Source organism: Aptenodytes forsteri, unplaced genomic scaffold (assembly GCF_000699145.1).
Source record: "Aptenodytes forsteri isolate BGI_AS27 unplaced genomic scaffold, ASM69914v1 Scaffold59, whole genome shotgun sequence".
Lineage (NCBI taxonomy): Eukaryota > Metazoa > Chordata > Aves > Sphenisciformes > Spheniscidae > Aptenodytes > Aptenodytes forsteri.
Window position 1 is genome coordinate 2,349,194 of NW_008794085.1, and position 18,073 is coordinate 2,367,266.

The window sequence follows — 18,073 nt, forward strand, 5'->3', positions numbered from 1 at the left end:
GGCGGGGGAGAGTGGCGGGGGCGGGCGGCGGCTGTGCGGGGGGAAGGGGGCGGCCTGGTTGGGGCGCTGCCGGCTGCGACACCCTCAGCTGTGGAGCCCGTACGCGGAGCCCGCGCTGCCTCTGCGCAGGTTAATGACAAAATACTTCCCACGTCCTATGTTTGTCTGGAACATCTTCTCAAGCCGATACCGTGAGGTCAATAAGTTGTGGGGGTTTTTTTTTGTTTTGTTTTTCTTTTTTTTTTAAATCAAGCACCTACATTGGCAGGAATATTGCAGTATCAGAGTAGGGCTTAACTTAGAAGTGATTGATCAGCTGTAAGAAAGATGAGTGGCAACTGTGGCATACAGTATCCCGCAGGACGACGGAGACCTGATAAAACAGGAGCTGAATTTTTTTGTTCAGCCTCTTCATGGGCCTATTCTTAGTGTTAAACTGCCGGTTCAAAACTTTTCTTGCCCTCTCTGACAGCTGGGGAAACTGATGGTCTTGGATCGTATCTGAAAGCAGGTTTGTGTTCTGGTGTGTGCAATGGCCGCTTGAGGAGAGCGGCTGTGATCTACGCGTTTTTAAAAATTAATCTCGGTGATGATTTTTTGTTTGAGTTATAGAAGAAACTTTTCTTATGCAAATGAAAAATAATTTGTCTAATATGGCACATCTTTAAATTTATTCACAACCTAGGGGGTCTCCTCTGTTCTTAACGTCAACAATCTTTTATCTGAAACAAATATTCCTGGCTACCTCTTCAGTACTTTATAAAGCATTTATAAAATGTTTGGGAGTCAGTGAAGTTAGTAACAGATCAACATCTAAACACGTTGAATACTACAGAGAGTAACATCTCAAACTGTGTTTATAAGGTTCTCTTCTAATCTTTCCCCTCATACTGATCTAAAATGTGAGCCTCTTCGGTTAATCACGATGCTTGAATACAATTACCTTTTGCTCTTTTTGTCTGGTTCATGATCACCATTGGTTTGCATTCAGTCTTTTATGGCTGAAGGAATAGATATAATCTTGCCAAATGACAAGTTAATGCGCTCAGGTAGTTTATCTGAATTGCAATTTGGCGTGCTGGGTCTCCATTTCCAAGAGCGAACGATGCTAATACTAATGTCTAAGAAAAATGCTGTCTGTCTTGAAAATTCCATTTCTTTCAAAGGCTGGACAGCAGGCTGACAGCAGGGGAAAATACTAGCTACAGAAGTAGATAAGTTTTCCAGAAGAGTGAACGCTCGTGAGAGGCTTTTGGTATCCTTCTGGACACAGAAGGAAATGAGTCAGGATGTCTGCATACATGATGATGTTGGCAAGTGAGAGAGGAAGACGTTTTCAGCAAGTGACTCCATAATTCCCAAGGGACAGAAATTCCACTATTAAATAAATGTCCTGACAGCCTATCTGCAAATTTAAGATCTTGCCCAAACTTTTCTCTGGGTTCTGCAGAACATGTGCAATATTATGAGAAAGGTCTTAAATTCAGTGTAATGTGCAAGTGCCTTTCACAGAAGATAAACATCTTGGGAGTCTAGGTTGTCAGTGCAGACTGATGATGCTACTGTATTCACGCTTGCATGTTTTTTAACTGACATGGACTTGTTTTCATTTCAGAAATGGAAAATCCTGAAGTGGCTGTGAGCAGCTGCAGTGCTCACGATGATGAAAATCTTTGCAGCTACAAACGACACCTGTCAGTATCACAGGAGGAGCTTTTGGAAGACCAGCTTAGAAGGAAGTTAAAATTCTTCTTCATGAACCCATGTGAGAAATTCTGGGCCCGGGGCAGGAAACCTTGGAAACTTGGGATTCAGCTACTCAAAATAGCAATGGTTACTATTCAGGTGAGTAACTAGGGACGCAGGGACTCTTCTTAGCCCATGGGAATTCAAGTAAGGAGTGCAGGTGACAAATGCTATTCTTGGTGTGGTGCAGAGACAGGGAGAGGATAGACCGCAAAACTATCTATCTTAGTTGCATACATGTAGCTTAGATCTCAGATGGTGCAATTTTCTCCTAAAACTATTGACTGAAAGAGAGCTTTCCTAAGAGCGGAGGTGAAGGGAACCATGTTTAAGGGCTCTACTTTTTACTTTACTTTTTTTTTTCCTTTCCCTTTTTTTTTTGCCCACCCAAAGGATGGCGTCCTTACACATCTATTCCCCCCAATAGCTTCTTCACTCTGTGTTTGTGTTCGAGGGAAGGAACAGTCACTTGTGTTTCAATATCACACTGATAACAACTGAAATGGGTAGCTTTTTCATGATGTTTGCTTATGCCTTGCGTATGGTATACAAACTCTTGTATTGACAAAACCAGAAATTTTGCCCCAGTCTTCCTCTCACCCAGCCTTGCACCATAGATTTCATACAACCCATTCATTTGCTGCCTAAAATGCAACTGTTTGTCTCAAAGTTCTGTGGTTAAGCAGGAAGAAGGTCTTTCATAAAATCTTTCTAACGCCTCAGATGATGATCCTTCAGAGTTGCCTGCACGTGATTTACATTTATGGTGGTGTCAGTGCTATAACAATGCAAGTATGGCGAAGAATGGTTTCCACGGTTGCGTGAATGATGGGACAAACTGCAGGAATAATAATTCTTTTGCTATACATCTGGCAGTATGTTTGTATCCCTTACTTACCGCTTTAGTTTAAAATGTATCATCATCCCATGTCATCTGTCCCATTTTGCGATTAAAAATAAAATTTGATGGTAGAAGAACCTAAATAAGAAAGAAACTAATGCTGATTTAGCCTTTTTACAGAAGGTGAGTGCCAGTAGGTAATTCAATCTTAGCAGTGTATTCCTGTGTGCCTAGCACGCTGAGCTTGCCCACAGAACATTTTAGTATCTCTGTAACTGAGTTATCCTTATCAAACCCTACATATCCAGTTTGCATTGTGGCCATAAAATTAATCTGTAGACTACTGATTCAGGCTTATCTCTGAGTTTCTTCACAATACTCCTGACACTACATTTGAAACAATAGTCACTACAGAGAATTGCGAGCTCCCACAAACAATACATCACATTCTTCTGGAAACCTTTTCTACCTGGATAGTAGCTAGCAGAGTTTTATGCTAACTTTTCATGAACAATTGCAATATTTTTTTTTAACAGCTTCAGAGGTTATCTTGTTACAAGCCCAGTTTTGATCAGTTATTCTCAAAGCACCTTTCACCCAAACTGAGGGAGGGATGTTTGTTTTTCTGAGTTGTCCTCAATTTGCCTTTTCTGCACTGGAGTAAGGACTTCAAAGTGGGGTCTGGTTAAGTCCTGTCCTGCCTTTTTGGCTGAGGTACACCGATATTCCCCAAGGCAAGTCATATTAATGTCAGGCTGAACTAACAAAGCACGTGTAACAGTATATGGGTAGCTTGAATTTGAGATGGTATCCTTTTCTTTGTGAAAATGCGAGTCCTTGGCCAAGATGCTGGTAAACATGTTAAAGGAACATTCTTGAAACCCTTTGTTTCCTAAAGTCAAACTTTCTTTTGACCAGCTGTGAAATGGAGTAGCCTGCATGTAAGTGCCGTGTGTACCAGCGTGATGGAAGAGTGGCTGTTTGCAGGACAGGATTCACATGTTAATCCAGAAGCCAACTTTGTCTTTGAACGGGAAATATAAATGTCTTTTTCAGTTGGTGGTTTTTGGATTGAGCAATCAAATGGTGGTTGCCTTCAAAGAAGAGAACACTGTTGCATTCAAACATCTCTTCTTGAAAGGATACATGGACAGAATGGATGATACCTATGCTGTATACACACAAACAGATGTCTATGACCAGATATTCTTTGCAATAAACCAGGTAAGGATTGTCGCTGCAATGTATACAATACATATGCTCTTTACCTGGGTACCTTTTCTTCTTCCACCTTCCCCAATGGTGTCTGAAATTGAACTTCTGTGCCAGTTGCTTAAGACTAGAATGTTGACTTGTTCAGGTTTTCTGTCGTTGCCAGAGCATTGTACTTGTGGTGACATCCTTAAAGCTAATGAATACACTAATTCTGCACTAAAAGCAGGCCTTGGATTTGAGCCAGAGTGCTTTGCAAATAACAAATTAGGCTTTCTAGTAAGGATTGTAAAGAGAAAAAATTAATAAGCAAAAAGGTATTTAGATCCAAATCCTGCACTTACTGTCTTTGTCAAATACTTTAAAGTATTTGAGGACTCAGCTGTCGTGTGGTGTAGGTTTCAGAGTTCTTTAGGTGACCTTTTAAATAAAAAAGGTGGGTTATAGCACAGATCCAAACGCTTCTGGGTTGGTTTGGTTGGTGTTTTTTTGTTTTTTTTTTTTTCAGACACTAACAGTTTTGGTGCCATCTAAGTTGGTTTGTCTGTTTGTTCTGAACTTTAGTACTTACAGCTGCCCAACATTTCTGTTGGAAACCATGCCTATGAGAAGAGGGGAGCAGAAGAGACAGCTCTGGCCGTGTGTCAGCAGTTCTACAAGCGAGGAACCATCTGTCCTGGAAACGACACCTTTGATATAGACCCAGAGATTGTGACCGGTAATGAACCTAATCTATCGTATCAGTTCTTTGGGAGGAGGGACCCTACGTTTATGATGAATTCTCATAAACATCCAGTATTGTATAGTCCTATCAAATGATCTATATTGAACTTACTACCAGCCAAAACTGGCAAGAAAACTACTATGTAACTAACCTCTAGCCCTCACCTCCAAGGTAACAGTCCTTTATGTCTACTGTCACAAAACAAGTGATGAACCATTAGCGCTGATGATCATCTAATACAAGTATTTCGGGCTAATTTCAGGAGCCTTCCCTATGAATTCATGATGAATAACTTGGCTGGTTCAGGAAAGCCAATATATTTGTCGGCTATCTTCCCAAATGACTCCTCGCTTAAGCGTGCTATCTTGCCTGGTGTAGTCAACAGCTTTTTCCAGCCTCGGGAGTGGGAAAGGCAGATTACAGTTAAAGAGCGTGATAACCCATGAGATATTGTTGTGAGTGCTTATCCGTTGCAGACTGCTTGTACATTGAGCCAATGATGCCGTTAGACAACACAACAGTGGGAAAGCACAATTTGAATTTCACTCTGGATTTCCACAGGTGAGGAGGAATCAGCACCTCCTGTATTGGGGTATTTGTGCATTTTCCCTGTGAAAAGCTAATACAAAGCTCTATTGCAGACTGGTGACGGTGCAGCTCATGTTCAATCTGAAGGCGATCAACCTCCAGACCGTTCGTCACCACGAGCTCCCTGACTGTTACGATTTCACTCTGACGGTACGTGGAAGCCTGCCACGTGTCTTTCTGTTCAAAATGAGAAATCGTCCTTGCTGGTTTACCATGCAGTCAGTGCAGATGTTTTCTCAAGAGTGTTGGGCACCATTGGCTGGTCCTCAGTGGTGTCTGGATTACTGTGTCATGGCTTAGCGTACCCTGTAAATAACCGCCAGTTGTGACTGTGGGAGGTTAAGCTCTGAGTGCTCGTGATGTGGTCCTGAAGCACTTGCTTGGCTTACTGCCTTCTGTGCTCTAATCCATCTGAAGTATAACGAAAGCATAAACCTCTTCCCTTTAGAGAGATGTTTCTAGGAAAGGTTGTTTTCAGATCATAGAGGAATGAGGCTGTAGTTTAAAAGAACTTCGCCTAGTATCTAGTTGATCAAGCAATTTGTGGCAAACAGATGGTTCTCCAGGTTTGTCTTTCACTTTGACAGCATTTGATTGAATAAACTGGAATTACCTTAAGCTTAAACAAGTTTCGTAACTTTTCCCTAATTCAGAGAATTATTCTGAATCATTATGCAAGCTTAGCAATACAGTGTGCTACATATGTAATGGCTTAATTTTAAAAAGACATGCACTTTTTTTTTGTTGTTGTTAATACAGATAGTGTTTGATAATAAAGCCCATAGTGGAAGAATTAAAATAAGTCTAGACAACGACATAGCGATCAGGGAATGTAAAGACTGGCATGTTTCTGGATCAAGTAAGTGACATAAATGTGTTCAAATTTTCATGCTAAACTTTTGCCACACTAGCACAATGTTTGTCAACTTTTTTCTTTGTTAAAAGATGAGGCACTATTGACATGCATTCTCTAGTGGGTGCGCTCTAAATCCTGATTTTTCTAAGGAATTGTTGTTCTTCAACCTCTGATCTGAAATCCTGGGAACCCAGCCATACCGTTACTTTCCTTAGCAGTTCTCAAACCTTGCACCATTGATACTGTCAAACCAAAATTTTTCCACACCTCACTGCGCGTCCTTCTAGCTTTGGCTACTGAACTTAGGCTGCTCATTGCTTAAGGTAGGGCTGTGAACCGCTCTTCTAGCACCAGGCAACAGAAGGACACATGATAGTGGTGGAAAGTTGAAACTGATTCACTCTTATTTCAGGACTTAGCACCAGGAAAGATAAGGAAGCACTGTTGCTAAGGCTTGCTGGAGTGGAATGGCTAGAAACACTTCATGCTGCTGCTTAAATGTTGTTTGGCATGTATTTGGGTGTAACTGAGATGCATGGTGTGGTTAAATAATATATCTTAAATAGTTACTCACAAGAGCACCCTTTGTTGGCAGCTATTGGGTCTGGTCAAAACATTGTCTGAAATCTTTTTTGATTAGAGAAAATAATCTCTTTGAAAGTCAGAAGCTTTCCAGGACTCTAAATTCCACTTATTTTTTAATTTTTTCCTGAAGTAAGCAATAGGATGAATCAGGTCCATTTTTCTACTTTGCCACTTTCCCCTTTGCTATGCCTACATTAGGAAATGAAGAGCTGGTAGTGAAAAAAAGAGACTTTTTTTTTTTAAAGATCCAGATTGGAATTAATTTTGGGGAATTTAATGAAATGCATCACAGAATACAAAACACACCACATATGCAAATACATGTTCCACTAAACACTCTTTATCAACTAGCTTTACTAGCTGCCATGTTATAAATGCACACCAGATGGCATGCTACGTCTAACAGATTGCTAGTGCGGCAGTACAAGAAGATTTTGATACCAGGCTTCTGTAATGATCCACATTTGATACCTATGTAGATCACCTCTATAACAGTTTTCAAAATCATCTCTTGGAGTACCCTGTATTATATTCTGAAAGCCAAGGAAAAATACAAAGGTAATGATTGCAACTGGACAGTAACAAGTTGTTGCTGCTCTGGACTACACTGCAAAACCAACTTAAATGGCAACAGTACACGTGTTAGTGACTTTGGTATAAGCAAGAAGTAGGCGGGCTTCTTCTGAGTAGTGCAGTTTGTGAAGCCAACTAGAACTTCAGTATCCTGTTTTGGAGAATTGCTGCACCTTCTTACAAATTTAGCATTAATTTATTTCAATTTTTTTTCCCCAAACAATCACTCAGCGTTAAAAATCTAATCCTTACACTGTCTCATCTAGTTTCAGCTGTATGATAGGTATAAAAACCAAAAAGAGGTCTACTGGTAGACTTGGTGCAAAATTTGACCTTAGTTAATCAAGAATATGAATTTTAGTAACATAAGAGATGGAGAACACGTCTAGCTCAATGTTGGTCTTTGCTAGCTGAGCAGCAGTGCAAATTATCTGCACTGCTCTAGGACAGAAAGCCTATCTGGTAGTCAAATACTGGTCTGGAAGAGAAGATACATACTGTTAAGTTCCCGGGATTTCTTTTTTTTTTTGACAAGTTCTGTCACTCCAGAGGCCATTCCAGTGCTTGTAAAATGGACAGCTCCCACCTCTAATTCTGCAGGGCTGTAAGAAGCACTCACACTCTAGTATATTTTTGATGTGGTATCAACCTTCCTAAATTAACTGAAGTGTACTCTGTAGTGCAGATGCACTTGTGTCTCTCATGAAAATGTGTCAGATGATAAACTTTTGTGGGAAAAATGCTAAGATTTTTCTTAATTCAGTTGTATAACCATAGTTAACATCAAAACTTGATTCTTACTTCAATACTCAAGATGGTCAACAAGATGAAGTGCATCTGATTATAAACGTACATTTTTGTTCTTGCAGTACAGAAGAACACTCATTACATGATGATCTTCGATGCTTTTGTTATATTGACTTGTTTGGCCTCATTGATCCTTTGCACGCGATCAGTGGTTAAAGGAATTCGGCTCCAAAGGGTGGGTATAACTCTTTCCTTGGAAAGTCTTCATGTCTTGTGTTAAGTCTGATTAACTTTTTTCTTTCCTCCTTTCCCCTAGGAATTTGTAAGCTTTTTCCTATATTATTATAAGAAAGAAGTATCTTTCAGTGATCAAATGGAATTTGTCAATGGATGGTACATCCTGATTATGGTCAGCGATGTCTTAACTATTGTTGGATCAACTCTAAAGATGGAGATACAAGCCAAGGTAAGCTTTTTATACTGTCAGGTGGAAACAAAACTGGTTGTTTCTGTCCCAGCTAGGTTTAAATCTCTCGGAGGACTTTAGGCTGGCTATAGTTGGTTCTGAGTGGCATGAAATTTTAAAACTCTATCTTTTCCTCTGGAACTATAACTGAGATGTGTTGTTTCCAGTTGCAAGATTTAAAAACTCCAAATATCACCGAATGTTCTAGTTCTAATTATCTTTGCTCCTTTGTGACTCCAAGGAATAAAATGAACTTCATCTCTGAAAGTTTAAGACTGTTGAATTCCTCTCTTCCCCGTTTAGGACCACTTATATTTGCTTATTTGATGGATTTTTTTTTAAATTTAGCATTTAACTTTCTGTTCCCCATTTAACAAGTGTTTAACTAACACAGAGACTCTTTTCTTAAACATCACTTTGCTGCTTTCCCAGCTTTTGGTTTCCAGCTACCACACAGGCAGCCACAGCCAGGTTCTAGGCCTTCAATTTCTAAAATAAACTTGACATAGGGAAAAAAAAAACCTTTTAAAATCGTATTATGTGCAGCCGGAATTAGGGAGGAAAAATTATTACAATATGCTATCCTGAAGCACTCTAATATTCAGATAATGTTGTTCTTCACCAAATCTGTAGCAGACTTTGAAGTGTGACATTGCAACACAACAGACTTTGGACAGTAATGATGAAAGGACGGGTCTGAAATCCATCTGGTGACAGCTTGACTATCAGAAACGCCCTGTACAAATTGCCCTATCTTACCTTAGGAACTATAAACTCAGTTCTTAGGATAGAAAGAAGCTAGGAGGAAGCTGGCTAAGATAAGAGATAACTCCATCCTGCTTTGGGAGAAGCAAAGACGAGAACAAGATTGGAGTAAGATCTTGCATTTGGGTTTCCGGTATCTTATTTATATATATATATAAAAAAATACATCTATTTATATATGTTTTCTTTCTAAGAGAGTGTTTTACTAAAACTCCTCTCTACAGCTACATTTCATTTCATTTTGCAAGGCTTGTGGACCATAATAACAAGATGGTGTTCCATGTTACTGTATGAAAGTCAATGGCTGAATAACAAGTTCATATTAAAGTAGCCTAAATTTGGTTTTTGTCAAGCTGTAAATGAATTATGCTAATATAAAAGATTAGCCAACTCTTAGAGGAATAAAAACAGAAAATAGTGAAAACTTCCTATTCATGTAAGCTGTCATGATCCATTTCAGAGTAGAGCTGCAGTTCAGGGAACAGAGTATATACTAACTTGGATGAAAACAGGCCAGTATGTGTAGGTGGAAAAAAACAGTGAAGTGCCAAAAAAATATAAATTAAGTTCTGGTTAGAATTAATTAGAAGCTAATTGGTCTTCTCCTTGATAACTTTCTACACTTCACAGTTCCCGGCTACCTAACAAGATCCTCCTTAGTATTTATCTGAGCTCTGCTGACAAGTCATGCTATTTTTTAAAAACCGCTTTGCCTACGTACTGGAAGAACCTTCTTTGCTCTGCGGTTCTAAAGTCACGTCTACACTGTCCATTGGGATGCAGTGGAGAGATTTCCAAGCTGCTCTGGGGAATCTGTCCATGCAGATTCCAGAAGCAGTTGCCGCAGGTCTGGAAGCAACATAAAAATGTTTGCAGTGCCACTCTGCAGGTCTTAGTGAGGCGGGTACAGAGGGGGTGTCTCTGCACCTGCAGTGCAGCTGCGCTCTTGGCCTTGCGAATGAAGCTTGTCTTGTCAGAATCTATTTTACAAACAGCCATACGTAAAGGCATGTGAAATGAGTTACACTTGAAAGTGCCCTTGCTCTTTGGTGGGACTTCTGCTCTTTAATATGTGTATTGCGCCAAACTAATTTTTAATGGGAGAGATTGCCAAGGAAAACAATGTTTCTTAACAGATCTTTGTAGTAATGAGAGTCGCAATTTAGAACCTGTCAGTTGTTACAATACTTGGCTTTGTTTTTCTTTCTTTTTTCTTCTTTTTTTTAGAGTCTGACAAGTTATGATGTCTGTAGCATACTGCTAGGAATATCCACTATGCTTGTGTGGCTTGGAGTCATTCGCTACCTAGGTTTCTTTCAGAAGTATAATGTAAGGATCTCCTGGGATCTTCGTGCTGTTGGTATTTATTCTGTTTGTTGCTATAAGAGGACTGGAAGAAATGCCTGGTTGAATTCTAACTGTTTGCATTGCTTTGTGCAGCTTCTCATCCTAACACTGCGAGCAGCATTACCCAACGTAATGAGGTTCTGTTGTTGTGCTGCTATGATCTACCTGGGCTATTGTTTCTGTGGATGGATTGTACTGGGACCATACCATGTGAAGGTAATATACTTAACAGGAAAAAAGACAACTTGAATAGCAGCACGGATTCCAAACAAATGAGATTATTACTGTTGTCTTCTAAGTTTCCATGTCAAGGCTTCCCTTAATATAAAAATAGCGCATCTTCAACATGATGCTGCTCTGTTTGAGGAGTCTGACTTCCATGACTCAATCAGACTTTCCTCGAGTTATGAAAGCTCTGAGTCAGAAGTGGAAGCTGCCGTGACTCCCAATCACATGCTGGTATTTTGAGAAATAATTTTCATCTTGCAGAACGCCGGTGTCAAACTAAAGCTTTGGAGACTTTATCCTTATCCCTTCTAAAAGTTAAATCGGGTTACCTGCTCCGGCAGGAGTTTACAGGTGAATGAATTGAATGTGTATGTGTACAGGAGGTGACAAACTTCGCTCATTCCTCAAATATTTTACTGTTTGCACCTTGTCATACCCTGGGCGTACAAAGAGATCCAAGGCAGCCAGTCAACAGCTGTGTATCTTCTTCATGTTATGTGCAGTCTTTGGATCCAAATAAAGCGGCGATGGATGTCCTTGTCTTCTTCCCTCCTCTCTAGTTTCGCTCTCTGAACATGGTTTCCGAATGTCTCTTTTCATTGATCAATGGAGATGACATGTTTGCCACCTTTGCAAAAATGCAGCAGAAAAGTTACTTGGTTTGGTTATTCAGTAGGATCTACCTCTACTCCTTCATCAGTCTGTTCATCTATATGGTGCTGAGTCTCTTCATTGCACTCATCACAGATACGTATGAAACTGTCAAGGTAAGCATGAACTCTCACTCTTCATTTGGAATAAAAATGCAAGATGGGTGCTATCAAGACTCTCATCTCCCTCAATATTTTGACTTGCAGTGCATGCCAATTTAAAGAATAAATAAAATGGCTACTTTTGAGGGTGCAGAGTGATGACGAGGTTTTTAGTCCTTCTCTACTTCAGTTTTCTTACAAGTCTGTCTGATTTCCTGCCCCAATGGAAGCTAAACATCTACTAAAAAGCAGTAATTTCATATTCAGTTCTCTGAATCTTCTAAATCCAGGCTTAAGCAATGTTTGAAAAGTGGTCTGGGGAGGATTTAGGTTCTTGTGTGTTTTTGCTCTGCTAAAGGTTTAACTAAATATCAATTTTTAGCACTACCAGCAAGATGGCTTTCCGGAGACAGAACTTCAGAGATTTATATCACAGTGCAAAGACTTACCGCACTCTGGCAGGTACAGGTTAGAGGAGGAGAGTTCTGTATCTCTCTTCTGTTGTTGTAACGGTACGTACCTATGTTAAAATTATACATTAATGTATATGCAAAAGCAACACACCACAAAATGTCCCTGGTATAATGTTTACAAAGAGTACTTCAATTTTGGGGAGTGGAGGGGGAAAAAAACCCACAAAAATCCCAAACTATTTCTAATGCTCTAGAATGGGGCACTTCAGTGAAATGTCTGCAGCCAACAAACTCCTTAGGAGAGGTGAGGGAACTTTTAAATTAAGAATTAATTAACGTATGAAAAATAGTACAGAAAGTTAGATAATATATACAGTAACTGAAGAACCCCATATGTATAATGCGCAAGCATTAACACTTCCTATACTTACTGCAATAGCCAGGACTTACTGAACTCATTCAGTGTCTTCTTTCTAATGACACCTTGTGCAGTAAGGTGTCCTAACTTAAATGGTAGCAGGCCTGAAACCTGGGGAGAAAATCAGCTTGCCAAGGTTGTAAGATAGCATGCAGTTTAAGATGTTATCACAGCACTTGGAAAAGGATTGCCTAACTTCCACTATGGAGAGCTTAATGCTTCAGTTATTTGAAGTTTTGTTTCTTCAGGAATACAGATTGCAGGTTACGTGGTTTATATTTAACCTGGCTGGCAGCAACTCTTGAGTCTTGCTTGCTGAAGGGTCCCTTGGTGGGGGAGCCTTAAAATATTTGCAGCTTGATTAAAAAGATCAAAGGCGTTTGCAGCTCCTTGGTATTGGGCTTTTCTGGTGTGATATATTGTTATATGCCAGAAGATAGAATATATTTCTGAGGGGGAGGAGAAGAGGGCGTATTTTGGAGCAGGGAGAGAACAGAGCCTGCAGTCAGACGGTCCAGAGCGGAGAGCCGCTGTTCTGACCGAGTGCCTTTCTTGAAATGAAAGTGTGGGATGAAGCAGAGCAGGGCATCTTACTCCTGGGTAAAGGGCACTGAATTGTTAATATTTCCTTTTCTGCACACACCTCTCAGTTTAACCAGGCAAGAAACCCAACGCGAGGCAGGACAGGGTGGGGATGTAATACTTCTCCCACTGACTTGGAGGTGGGGATCAGGACTCTGGAAGAGCATTTGAAAAGGAAAACTTGGTTACTCTCAAGCAATTTGTTCTTCAGGGGCATTGGGCAGCCAGCAGTGCCCTGGACTCAGAGCTGTAGGCATTTAAGTGCCTGGTTTCAGAGCCTTGTTTCCTGAACTGATTATTTGCTCTTTAATGATTTTATCCTGGTCCAAAATGTCTTGATCCACATGCGTGCCTCATACTATGCATGTTAGTATTACAAACTGGAAATAGCATGTTTCTTTCTCTAGAAGCTGGACCAGGGGCTGACTTTGCAGTTGCCTGCAAATACTGGACATCGCTCCTTTAGCTCAGTACCGTGGCCTTTTACTTTGAAACAAATGATCTGTAGGAATAAATAAGTATCTCGAGTGGGATGTTGTTACCAGTGCTATGGCTTCTGCTCTTTAAACAGTCATATGGTCCTACAGGACACACAGAGCTTCTCTTAATTCTTTCACGTGTTCAAAATGTTTCATGGTGGTTCATAGCAGTTTCTTATCAGCGTATGTCAAATTAGTAATTAAATAGTTCAGATGCATCTTTAAGGCTCCTTGTAGAATGAAACTATTATTTTGATGCATGTACCTGATAACTTTTTTCCCCGCTCTCCTGTACAGGTCCTAGTGAACATATTTAATGGATTGTGGGAGTGTATCATGGAGGCTTTAAAGCAGCACACATTGCAAGAACTGGACAGTGGAGCTTGTGGAAAACCTTATACCTAAAGCCTGAATTTGCTTTTCTCAACAGTGTAAGCCTGTAGCAGAAGCTTGTGATAAACTTAGTCTTTCTGATTAGGCACTCGCACTGCTAGTTCAGGGGTTTTGGGGGTTTGACTTTTTTATTAGATTTGTTCTATTTGTTTCCTCGGTTAAATTCTGCTAGAATGCAGAGGGCATTAAAAAGCTGTCTGTGTTCAGAGACTTGGCTAGATTTATGTGAGTAGACTAGAAATGCAGTAACTTTCAACTATAAGTAGAAATAGTGCTGGACAATTGCAACTTCGAACACCAACCTAGCCCTCAGTACTGCAGACATTATCTAGCTATGGCTGACCCGGCACTGAATGAATGAAAACTCACTCACACCCTCAGCATTTTTTGTTTATCTACACTCAAAGTAAACATAACATAAACTAAAACTATGAAATTTGGTGTAACTTGTTTCTGGAGACGTTACAGTGAATTGATGCACAAGCCATTCAAATATGGCTGAAAGCATAAACTAAATATTTCTATAAACATAAGTACCACTTAATGTAAGCGGCAGTCTCTTCTCAGAGAGGCCAGGGATATGCCAGGCCAGAAGTGAAGTTTGAAGGGTGACTTGAGTGGAGAAATGTAGATGTTCTCCTATATCCAGCGCTGGGCAGGATCAGTTACAGTCTTCAGCTTTGCCATGTGCTGACCTTATGTTTTTAAAGGAAAAGTCAGACAAAAGCACTTTCAAAATATCTATTTTTTTTTTAATTTGAAAACTTTCTCTGGTACACCAGTCTGTAAACCTGAAGTCTAACCTAAGTTAAATACATGTGTATTTAATAGATATGCCTCTCAGAGTCATAGCTCTCCACGCTTTAGAAACTGGATGTTTCCTAACAACCTGGTACTGTCAGCGGCTGTTTGAAACATTAGATCTTATAAAAGTTCAGTTTTGACAGCTTAGTTTATATACTTTGTTGCTTGTGATGCCATTTAATGGATGCCTTATTTTCTATAGTCTATTCAGTCTGGGAGCAGAATAGAAAACCAAAGGGAAGCATATTTTAGATAACTTGCATTTGTGAGCAACAATCCTGTAGGTATATGTGACAATGTATAATGCTGTGCACAAAGGTGGAGGACACTAAACATGTTCTGTCTGAATGTTTACACATTGTAAATGCGCAACAATAAACACTTCCAGCTGCAGTTAAGTACTGGGTGTGTCAGTATTCATTGTAAGAGTAAATATGTTGCCAGGTTAATATAGGAACTCTTTTTTGTTTTAATAGCAGTACGCAATTTCTGGCATGAAGCAGTGCGTGGAGTGTGTGAACTTGCATTTCCTGTAGTCAGGATAGTTCCTGTGGGCTCTGGTGAGGACCCGTTCCCAGTTTGATCCCGTTTAACAGCTTTTCAGAGTTTGCCATAGAAACAAATAAGCAAGTATTAAACCTTACACTAAAAGTGCTCTTGTACATTACGTGAAGTCCAAATTCAGCAAAGGCAAACCAGATGCAAGGTGCAGGCAGAACAGATTATTCACAGCATCTGAAAGTTTCCTGTATTGAGGTCCTTGTCTTCCAACAGCCACCTAAGATTGAAGATTTCTGAAGCTTTTCAAGGAGATTCAAGGCAATCTTGCCTCGAAAAGCAAATATTAAGCGACCATGTTTTCTGTTGACACATTAAACTCCTTATGGATCTTCAACGACACACAATGTATAATGTGCACATCACTATTGTGTAACATAGTTTGTGCAAGGAATTCTGGCAAGGATGGCAAGCACTTCAAGATCACTGAAGTGCAGAAGGCTGACTTCTTAGCAAGGCTTTTTCATACAGAGTTAAGAGAAAGCTAAGATTAATAACTTGCTCAAAATGCGGGTGCGTTTTGTGAACAGCTATGGAATACTTTGTTTGCCAATACAGTTGTAAGGCAAGTAGTAGTCTGATTTCATTTAGAAACGGGGCAGAGCATATGCTTCATCACTGTTAACATGAAATTGGCGACAAATTTCAACAAAATTTGTCAGAGCTCTAAAATATCAAATTCTTACTAAGTTTTATAGAAGCAGGGAGAAATCATGTTAATAGAATCCTGCAGTATGAGCATAAGGCATGGAAAGCTACAACCGGTGACCCCAGAGCAGGAAAAGATATCGTATATAGATTCTTTCAATTCCTAATAGGAGAAATCTTCCACTGAAGACTGGTTTCTGTTGCCTGAAGAGCAAACTTCACTGTGAAGCCTGATTTCAGTGAAATCCCTGTTAGAGTCTTTAAGTAATGACACGTGCTTGTGCTACAGCTAAAAAGTCGATCAACTGAGACATAGAAATTCATTGGAAGACCACACTTTGTCACTTCTGCTGGACTACACAGCTTTTAATTTAGCATTGCTGGCAGTTGTGTGGGTTTGGGGAGGAAAGAGTTGATGAAAGGCAACTTGCCTTCAAACAGTAATGGGCAGGGTCACAGTGTGAAGCCAGAGGGGAAGGGCTACCTTAAATTAGGAGAAGGATGTGTAAAGCAAAGGATAGGAGGGGGTGGGAGGAAAAGAAGGGACAACTGCTTATAAAGTTAGCAGAGCAGCAGTTGCATATTTCTGGCCATGGGTGCAGGCTGTTACGTGGGGGAAAGAAGAACAGTACCCTGACAAGTTACTGGCTTATACCTGCTCAAAATGTCCAGTTCTGACTGGAAAAATGAACGCTGCTTGTATTACATATCTGATACCTATCTATATTTTGTTTTTTAAGAAAACTATGTATTGTTCTCCTTGGTAGTGCTGCTGGCAATCTAAGTGCTTGCTGTCCAGATTTCTGACCTGCTTGATCCTTGGTGTTCAGGATCTTCATCTGCCTGAGTATTTGGCTCATCTGAGCAGAAGCCAGTCAATGCTGTGTTTTCTAGGCTACTGGCTGCATTTGAGATGAAGTGCAGCTCTGCCAGGAGATCTGTGGCTGCTGCTGTTGTGTGTATGGTGGGGCTTTTTAATCTTATTTTGTATCAATATATGATGTGCTGGTTCTGGCCTTGCAGAGCCAAGAAGTGTGACAATGATCTTATTCTAAAAAAAAAAACCCTCATGACTTCAACAGTATCAGTGATCTCAACGTTAGCAATGGTAGTAACACATGTAAAGCTGCATCCTGGAGACATCGGTATCTTTATGCTGACACAATTAAGCAGGCATACACAGAACTGTAAAATGCAAGTGGGGAGAGCAAAGCAGCAGATAAAGCATCAGATAAAATCATTATGCTTAAAACTGCCATCCTAAGGAACAGGGCTTTCGGTGCTGGCCAAGAAGGTGTGGAGGGGTAAAAGAGTTCCTTTGTTCTGATTCTTACTGGGGTCTAGAAAGAGTTGCCTGAAAAATACCGATAGTCAGTATTTCCTCATGAAAATAAGTTGCAGGGTGCTAAACTTGGGCAGCAGCTGTTTTCAAGCCAAGGCTCATTTCAATGCCAATGTTTTGCATATGCCCAGGTAGTGAGAACTTCTTGTTTTCAGCAGAGCTCAGATCTCTTAACAGAATGAAGTTACACTGAGGGGAAGAGAGAGGTGGGGGCCATACTTGTTTCTAAGGACCAGTTTCCATGTTAGATAGAAGCATATTGTCAAGTAAACAGCGTGCATGCAAAAGGGGAAGAAATCAAATCCAGATATGCTCATACCTTTCCAATAAAAAAAAAGTGTAAAGGCATAATTTATCTCTGGTGGATGGAGGGGAAAAACAGATGCTGCTGTAAAAGACCAAACCTGTGACTGCATCTGTCGGGGGCACCTTCCTGCCTGAGGCAGTAACTAATACCAGATGCTTCAGAGGACACCTTAAGAAAACTTTCATGCATGAGCTGACATAATGCTCCCGCAGCTAATTTTGAGTAACTGCACATAGATGTTTGCCCGGGCTTTTGTTCCTTCTTCTCCCTTGAAGAGTGTGACTGTAACCAAACACAGCATCATCTGACAGCATTATGTGAGAGTCCTACCCTGCCCGTCCCCACCGCCTGGGCAGGTGGAGAGCTCACAGTTGCTGCAATGAAGCCTCTTGCAAGCCTGCATTCTGTTTTGAACACGTTAAACCACATCCTCTGAGGAACTAAGTACCTTTTCGGCTGCAAAACGACCAGCTCTGCAGTAGCTAATCTAACCTGACAGTCTCCCCTGCACGTTGTCTCCTTGCCTACCACAGCAACCACCGAGCCTTATTTCGCTTAGCGAGAGCCTGAGCACCGGTGGCTCTGCTGCGGAGCGAAGGGAAGAGGCAGAGGTGGCGGAGGAGAGGGGGCTCCGGCCGCTGCCGGCCCGGCCGGGCGGGCGCAGGGCACGTGGGCGGCGGGGCGCCCTCCTCCGCCCGG

General features: G+C 40.7%; 1 protein-coding gene and 1 long non-coding RNA gene across 2 annotated transcripts; one reads left to right on the top strand and one right to left on the bottom strand.

The window, feature by feature from the left end:
* Positions 1-1,617: 1,617 nt before the first annotated feature.
* Positions 1,618-13,677, top strand: MCOLN3 (mucolipin 3). The gene is made up of 13 exons (XM_009274054.1): positions 1,618-1,845; positions 3,644-3,811; positions 4,364-4,517; positions 5,000-5,084; positions 5,165-5,261; positions 5,871-5,970; positions 7,995-8,107; positions 8,189-8,338; positions 10,331-10,432; positions 10,544-10,666; positions 11,239-11,445; positions 11,813-11,942; positions 13,620-13,677. The coding sequence occupies exons 1-13, from the start codon at positions 1,618-1,620 to the stop codon at positions 13,637-13,639; spliced, it is 1,677 nt and encodes a 558-aa protein (XP_009272329.1). The 3' UTR covers positions 13,640-13,677.
* On the bottom strand, positions 11,079-11,952 carry LOC103894625. The gene is made up of 2 exons (XR_657323.1): positions 11,880-11,952; positions 11,079-11,306 (listed from the first exon to the last, which is right to left on the bottom strand). It is a non-coding gene; the product is annotated as an uncharacterized LOC103894625 (long non-coding RNA).
* Positions 13,678-18,073: the final 4,396 nt, after the last annotated feature.

What these genes read in the sequence shown, in the direction of transcription:
- MCOLN3 (XM_009274054.1), top strand. Translation starts at nt 1,618, where the DNA reads ATGGAAAATCCTGAAGTGGCTGTGAGCAGCTGCAGTGCTCACGATGAT. An exon ending in AGACCCAGAGATTGTGACCG is followed by an intron (nt 4,518 to 4,999) that starts GTAATGAACCTA and finishes TATCCGTTGCAG; the next exon opens with ACTGCTTGTACATTGAGCCA. An exon ending in ATACGTATGAAACTGTCAAG is followed by an intron (nt 11,446 to 11,812) that starts GTAAGCATGAAC and finishes ATCAATTTTTAG; the next exon opens with CACTACCAGCAAGATGGCTT.